We start from the raw sequence: 8,347 nt of genomic DNA, 5'->3' as shown, positions 1-8,347 counted from the left end.
AATAATAATAATAATAATAATAATAATAATAATAATAATAATAATAATAATAGTGGTTTATAAATAAGTTTTATTTATAAACCACTTTTCTGCAGTGATCAAAGCGGTGTACAGGTAAAAATTGCAATGACAGAGTAGATAATACAGAATAAAAATTGCAATACATAAATAAAACTTCAATAAAAACATTACAGTTATACAAATTAAAACCATTACATCAAATCCAAGCTAGCTGAGTGCAGTCGATAGTACAGTACATAACCCGCTTTGATCTATTAAGGAAAAGCGGGCTATAAATAAACAGTTTATTATTATTATTATTTTTATTATATAGGGGGGAGTCACATGATATCAAGGAACATCGGGGAAGGTTTGCCAAAACAAGAAGGTCTTGAGTCTCTTTTTAAAGGGATCCAGGGAGGTGGTGGAGCGGAGCTCATCGGGAAGGGTGTTCCAGATCCTAGGGGCCGAGATGGAAAAGGCCCTTTGCGAGTTTGACACATATCTTGCCATCGGGATCCTCAGCAAATTCTTCCCGGCTGACCTGAGTGTGCGGGGTGGATTATATGGGGAGAGGCGGTCCTCCAAGTAAAAGATGGTGTGTTTCATTATAAAGATGTTGTTTGATGAGTTATGATATTAGTGTTATACTCCTCAAAATGCTCCCCTCCTCCAATTGCTTTCATTTTCTTTGTGCGAGTTTATGAGGCTTTTGCTTTTCATTTGTTTATGGAAACTGTTTTACAACACTAATTAAAATAAGTTCTAGAAATTCTGATAGAATTAATTGGAACTTGAATTTATTAAGTTGTGTGTATGATAAATTAACCTGTCGATGCTATTTGCCAAATGTTAGGAATTTAATTACTTCTTGTTTTCTTGGATCAAAGTATTTGCACTGAAATAAGCTGGCAACATTTTTTTTCTGCATCTGTATACACTACAAAAGCTGATAATGCTAGCTTTGGCACAGTCCACTGTACAGGCTTTTAAAATACAGTCATGAGTATTTAGGGAATTAACAAAGACAGATCATCTTAGTTTGTTCTACATACTTGAGTCCAACTGGTGAATTAGGATTGTGACAAGCTACTGTGAAAGATAGTGTTGCAGTCACTTCAAGATACTGTTTTTGATCTGGTAAATGTCATATATACAGTATTGCCTAAACAATATATTGGAAAGCAATTATGTAGATGAAGCAGCTGTTGGGTCCGTTATGGTGAACCAAAATAATTGCGGAAGTTACCATGAAAATGATGACATAAATGGAATTGAATTCTGGCAATAGAGAGATTTTCATTTTTAAAAAATGGAGGTATTGTGTAATTTTGATATGCACTGATGAAAACATGAATAAGATAATATGGTCAAGAGAAAGGAATGGGAGTAAGTATTAATGTTTTACTACGTTATTTTCCCATTTGCTCACCTGACAGGATCATCCTGATTCCTAAACCCGAGGGCAGGGAACTGTCTAATTAAAAAAATTGTAAGCTGCTCTGAGAACCTTTGTTGCTGAAGAGCAAGGTGTAAATACTCCAAATAAATAATTAAATAAATATTAATTGAACTACAGATAGGAGACTGAACATGTGAACAGGCCCACAGGCCCTGACAATAATGATGTTGGAATGATTTGCAAGAATATCTGCTATTAGCAGAGTTTTGCAGTATGGGGCCTTCATAGATGTGAAAAAGCTGTTCCTAAGGTAATGAGTTGGTATTTGACAGTTGCTGGAAATACAATATGGGAGGATGCAATGGGAAGATGGAGATGTTGGCAATTCAGGGGATTTTCCCCCTTGAAAAAGCAAGAAGACCTTCTGCTCATGCAGCTGCTGTTGAATCCAAGCCATTATTTGAAGAGTTGAATATTTATATATTTGGCTAGGCGATTAACCTATTGTTCCTTTTCTCCCCCAGAGCTAACAGTGAAGAGGAAGAAATTTTGAAGGTCAATAAGTACGTTTACTCACTCCTTTTGCGATCTGCAGCAAAGAAAAACTTGACTCTTCTAGAAAGAACAGAAGCTGTTTTAAACCTCTTGCAGCAGCTGACTCAGGACGATGAAGGCAATAATTTGGGAAATCAGTGACCTAACTTAATGCTGGGACATATTACAGCTACTGAATCAGTGCCTTGCTCAAAAAGTATTTTGTTCTGTATGGGCTGCTTGATTTTATTTATATTGTTACATATTTAAACAATTGTACAGCTGGAAAAACAAACCATCACTATATTTTGAATGTTGTTCCAAGTTAGTATATTTTGTTGCCTCATTTTAAAGTGCTAAAACAGAAATGTACAGTTCATTTACCTGCACTGTAATGGGTTTCATAGAGTTCCAAAGCAGAATGATTTTGGTAGCATACAGTAGTCCTGTTCCAATAAAATTTAATTTAACTGTTTTTGTAAACATTGTTGATAAACAGAATATCTTTTGAAGCACATCTGCCAGTAGTATTAATTAAATCATCAGATTCTGTTCATATAAACATCACTGAAGCACCTACCATATTCTTCCAAATGTGCCTTTTGCACTTCAGTGCAAATTTCCGATATTATCCATGGAAATGGACTGCTTTTTACCTTAACCACCCTGACCCTATGAAATGTGAATAAACAGTTGTGTATATATTATATTGCTACAAATATGTCCTGTATGGCAGTATTTAATTGCTTTTGTGTTATGTTCCTGCCTCCCAAACCTCAGTTGTGTCATTGTATATTTATATATATAATTGCAGCCAAAACAAGGTTTTAGGGCAGCTAATGACTAGCACATTTTAATTTGGGATCTGAGTACATACACATTTGGAGTACAATGGGAGTCTAATGTCTTTGGGACATTGGGAACACTTAAGAACATTGAGTATGGCATCAGAAAAATTGCTTCCATTGTTGCATAGCCACTGGCAAAATTCAGTGCTGAAAGGCAAGTTAAGAATCTGAACATACGGTATAAGTATAGCTTGAGTTCCAGAACACAAATCTACTTATTTGAATCATTGTCCTCTCTGTTATAAAAATTGCCCCCTTATTCTACACTTGTAGCACAGGGGACATACCTCAAGTCATTCTTCTCTTGCTAGATCACCCTCATACATACACTCACTTTCTGGTTTACCAATCAACATACACACAAAATACCTCCATTTCTACCCCTTTGGAATCCAGTTGCAAACCTCCCAATCCCATCTATTACAACCTAATCTTGCCAGACCATTGTTTGCTGCCCTACTAGGTCTGCTAAGACACCTGGTAATAGCATTCCCCATAATAGTCATTCAGCTGTCTTGCTGAATGACTAGAAGGCAGCAGGGCATTAGCACCCACCTGCACTACTGTATTCCCCCCAGAGTAATGTATCTAAACTAATGGGTTTCCAGTCACTCTAGGCTCTTTTCCTTCCCAAGAATGTCTCTGAGCCCATGTGATGCCTATACCTTCTAGGGGAAAGTAAAGGAAGGTGGGGTGTTGTAACCTTGCTGCTTTTTACTCAGCCAAAGTAGGAAATGTGTTGGAAAATCTAAATTATTTTTTAAAACAAAGTGTGGGAGGTGTTCAGTAGCTGATGTATTTAGAGCCCAGCATTGCCAGTCAGTTCTAGAAGTATGCAACACCAGGCAAAATAAGAGCATCTTTTAGAAACACACACACACACTCACTCACTCACTCACTGTGTACATTAGGAACAACCATGTTGATAGCTGGTATTTTTTTTAAAAAAAAAAAACCTTGCCTAACTATTCCATGCAACTTCAAATTCTGCTGTGAAATGATCAGATCTCTTAGATCTCTCACACTAGATCTTTCAGATCCCACCGATTGGCACCAAATTATGTGACCACCACAGGGTTACACAGGATTCTTCTCCTGTCTTAAATAGTTTGAGGCGCCTTTTACCTTGGAACTATCTCTCTAACCCTTGGTCCTCCCGCTGACTTAAATCTCTTTAATATTAAGTGTTTTTACTATTGGTAGCATGTTTTGATGTTAAACATAAATCACTTCAGGCCACTCCTTTGTGAACAAAAAAGAAAACCTTTTTAATTACAGAAAATGCTTACGGTAATATCTCTTTTGGTAGTTGGTTCTCAAAGCTTATGGTTACAAAGTGTATATTACTTCACCGGTTACAAATTTACTTTGTTTCAGTTTACTCAAGGACTTCACTTCCTTTCACCTGTGCTTTAGTTCATTCCACACACCTTCCACTAAAGCTTAATTCAGTAAGAGTATAAATCCTATGAATTGTTAGCTTTATTCATAAATTACAGTTCTGCGGAATAATGTGGATCTGAGCCCTCCTTCACTGGTTCTCCGTTGCTTGAAGAACTGATCAGTTTAAACTGATTTTGGCAGAACTACTTCTGTCCTTCCGAAATCCCTCCTCCCTATATGGCAATCTGAATCCCCCTCAAAGCTAAGCCCTTAGTTACAACTAAGTTCTAAGACACACTCATCCACTCTTAACAGCTCCTCCTTTTTATGGCCACTCATCAGGCAGGCCACCACTTGAGCCCCTGTATTGGGAGAAAGGTGGGATCTAAGAAAAGAAAATAATAATGATAATGATTTAATTTTTGGCCAGCCGGTCCCTGAGTGGATACCCCAGGCATACCAATCTACCAGTGCTGCTTCACACACTACTCGTTACTACCTTTCTGCTGGACTGCCTGTTACTTCTTTGTGCTCTTTTCTGTGTGACCAGCAGGCCATACAATCATACATTTCTTTGCTCCTTAAAGGTAAAGGTAGTTCCCTTGACATCAGTGTCCAATTGTAACCAACTGTAGCGGGTGGTGCTCATCTTTGTTATGAAGCTGAAGAACCAGCATTATCTGAGGACTGTTCTGGTGGTCATGTGGCCAGCATGACTGCACCGAACACTCTTACCTTCCCACTAAGTGGTACCTATTAATCTACTTGCATTTGCATGTTTTGAACTGCTAGGTTGGCAGAAGCTGGGACTAGTGATAGGAGCTCACTCCATCATGCAGCTCTTGGGCCTTGAACTGCCAACCTTCCAATCTGGTGATCATCAGAACTGGTATCTTAAACCACTAAGCCACCACATCCCTTGTGCCAAATAAGCATACCATGTTTTTGGTGGCATCACTAGGGTTGCTGTCACCCAGTGCAATAATTCATGATGTCAACCCCCCCACACACACACACACTTACCTCCTGCTATATCATACCATACAGAATCTTTAGTAATGCTTTTTATACTAATGTTACTCGTCAATCATCATTCCCATATACCACTGAATGCCATGTTAATGATTATGACATAAACAACTCGCAAAATTAAAATTAGACATTCAAATTACAGTATCATATGCACACCCTAAATGTATTTACATATACATAGTGAAGATTGGGTTAAAAGGTGATTTTTTTAAAGAAAATTGAAAAAGGAATTTTAAAAAAAAATTAAAATATTGAAATTTGAAATGTTAATTTCAGATTCTGGGGCCTCTCCTTTCTCCTCCCACTGAGCTTCAACCCACTCCCACCATCTCATAAAGCATTTTAAAGGGAAGCAGGTGAATGCCACAGTGTTTCTGCCAAAAGATAGGTGAAGAGCAGTGGTGTTACACACCCCATAGACACACACACACACACACACACACACACACTTAGTGATGCCCCTTCATGTTTTGACGGAACTAAGTATAAATCTTATTCTGAATCATGTTGACTCCATTGGCTTGACTTCTAACTTCCCTTCCATTCTTCTCCCTCAGAATGCTGTTGATGCTTTTTCAGTTAAAGAGGAAGTTGGTGGAAATCACTTCCTCCCTCCTGTGAATCTAGGAGTAACTAAGGATACAAGGCACGTAATAGAAACTCAGCATTTTGGGTATGTCTGTATGCTGGAAGTCCTGGATGCTGACTCCTTCCCTCCCCCCGTCCCCCAGCAGCAAAATTGCAGCTGGATGGTGCCTGGGATCCCACCACTTCCTGAGGGGTCATAGGGGTGTGCCTGGACCATATCAGCTGGAGTTGTGCAAGAAGGAATCTTAATGACATGTACACTGCAGTGTGTCATCAACAGGATGCTGGCTTTTTGTAAGCATCTCTAACAGATGGCAGTACCAGTGATGCAAATAAATTCTTTATTTTGTAATTTTTGGAGTCACCTTGCCTATGTTGTCTACTTACGCGAATGATCTGATCTTTTAAATAGCTTATCACTGAAGCATCTTCAAGCTGATAGAGGCAACACTCCTAGCTCTTAGTTTGAAAGGGCTGCAGACATATTGTCCAAAGAGGGTTTTAGAATACTGTATTTAAGCAACTCAATCATCTTCAGTTGTAGAGCTCCCTTTAATTATTACACATTTTATTGCTTGCTCACTTTGTCCTTTTCCAAGGCAGTACCTCTCATTAGGAATCAATGCCTCAATCCAAAAGCATAAATATCAGTAATGGATATCTTACTTCCTAACAACTAGTACCTTTCCTGCTTGACCTATGATTTTAAAAAACCCTCAAGATAACTAATACATTTTCAGAGCATATACTGACCTGTCAGAGATACTAAAAAACATGGAATACTTTACTTACAACTACATACAAGTATAAATTCAGAATACTGGAGGATGAAGGACATGTAGGAATATTTGGTAAAGCAATGTGAAGTGAAGCAAGTGCAGTATGAGCATGTGGGAGAAATAGGAAAAAGTACTCGGGATGATCTTGTATTGAAAAAACTTAATTTATTGTTTTAGGGAATTCATCTTGGGATTGGAAAGGAGATAGCCAAATGAAGAGATTGCCTAAACTTCGACAGACTAGCCTGTACCACTGTCTCTCACGTGTGGAAGTTGGCTAGCACTGATGATGAGGTGGAAGCCATGTGGACGCTCCCTTCCTAGACAGGCAAAGGACTAACTGCCTTTGGAAGAAGGGGGAGGTAAACTCTACAGGAGGAAGCAAAAATAATTGGGTACATAGATCAAGAAACAGAGGTGAAAGATAAGGGCCGGCATGCTCCTCCTATTAATCAATTTACAAGTCTTGATGTCTGCTTCCAACAGGGCAGGAGGTGGTGTGTAAAGGCAGTTAAGGGCTGAAACTAGCATGTACAACTCTGATCCCACATGTAAACCTTTTGTGTTCTTCAGAACACTTAAGAAAACTAACGATATACATTTGATTCTGTACGAAGAAGCTAGCTCGAGGGATAGTATTTTGTGGGTTTTTCAGGCTATGAGGTTGTGTTCTAGAAGAGTTGGTTGTGTTCTAGAAGTTTTTTCCTGACACTTTGCCAGCAGCTGCAGCTGGCATCTTCAGATAATGCTGACATGGAAGAGAGTGGTGCATACATACTGTTGGTTGAGGGCAAGTGATTTGCATGTTTATCTGTGTATTGTTCTGTTATTGAATGGCAAGGCCTCACAATGTCTAATTAATGATCAGTTGTCTGCTGGGAATCCCTCTGACCCTGAGTGGTTTTCATTTGCATTTGTTAGGTCTTGATTTTGGTGTTTTTCAGGACTGGTAGCCACTTTGTTTACTGTAAGGGTTTCTCCTTTCCTGTTGAAGTTGTCCAGGTGTTTATGGATTTCAGTAGCTTCCCTGTGCATTCTGACCTGATAGTTGTTGGCATGGTCCAGCATTTCAGTGTTTTCAAACAGCATTTTATGCCCATGATAGTTTATAATGTGTTCTGCTACTGCTGATTTTTCTGACTATGGATGCCAGCTGTGAAAGCCCTCCCTCCAGTCCATCTGCCTTGGTCCAGGCCTCGGAGGTAGAGAGGAACTGCTGGACCTCTTACCCTCTCCCTCCACCACTCCCTTCTCCTTCTGTGTCATGTCTTTTTAGATTGTAAGCCTGAGGGCAGGGAACCGTCTAACTAAAAAGATTGTATGTACAGCGCTGTGTAAATTTACAGCGCTTCATAAATAAAGGTTAATAATAATAATAATAATTGAGGGAGATTTTAATTATACAGCTGAAATTTTGGAAATCTTATTTTAACTGTTATATAAAAGAGCTTTCTTGAAAGATGTTTTCACTCTCAAAATGTAATGTTTGGAAAAATTACATGAATTGCCAATGAACCTATTTAGAAGTTCGAAGGCAGATTTGTCTACATACCAGCTTTCTCAGTGGTGAGAGAGCAGGTAAGCTTAAAATTGAAAGCTATTAACCATTTCTCTCGCCTCCACTCTCCCCATAAAACTGAGGTTCTTGGGAACAGAGACACTGAGGTCTGCATGGGTTCTTTCCTTCTTATTGTAAAACAGAGATCTGATTTGGGGGTTGTGTAGTTTCTGTTTAAGGTGATTCTAAGCCTTTGTTGACTTTCGGATTTTATTCAATCAGC

At 38.7% G+C, this 8,347-nt stretch overlaps 1 protein-coding gene across 6 annotated transcripts in view; it reads left to right on the top strand.

Moving 5' to 3' along the window:
- Nucleotides 1–2,453, top strand: part of EDRF1 (erythroid differentiation regulatory factor 1) — a 51,008-nt gene extending 48,555 nt beyond the window's left edge. For 4 of the 6 annotated variants that reach the window (XM_042457598.1, XM_042457600.1, XM_042457601.1 and 1 more), the window contains one exon: nt 1,927–2,453. In XM_042457598.1, coding sequence (XP_042313532.1) covers nt 1,927–2,098 — 172 coding nt within the window. In that variant the 3' untranslated portion in view covers nt 2,099–2,453. The remainder of the gene's footprint in view (nt 1–1,926) is intronic. The other 2 variants (XR_006102881.1, XM_042457599.1) reach the window with 2 other exon arrangements.
- Nucleotides 2,454–8,347: the final 5,894 nt, after the last annotated feature.

This window comes from Sceloporus undulatus, chromosome 3 (assembly GCF_019175285.1).
Source record: "Sceloporus undulatus isolate JIND9_A2432 ecotype Alabama chromosome 3, SceUnd_v1.1, whole genome shotgun sequence".
Lineage (NCBI taxonomy): Eukaryota > Metazoa > Chordata > Lepidosauria > Squamata > Phrynosomatidae > Sceloporus > Sceloporus undulatus.
Note: the sequence above shows the minus strand (reverse complement) of the source record. Positions and strands in the feature narration are given on the sequence as shown.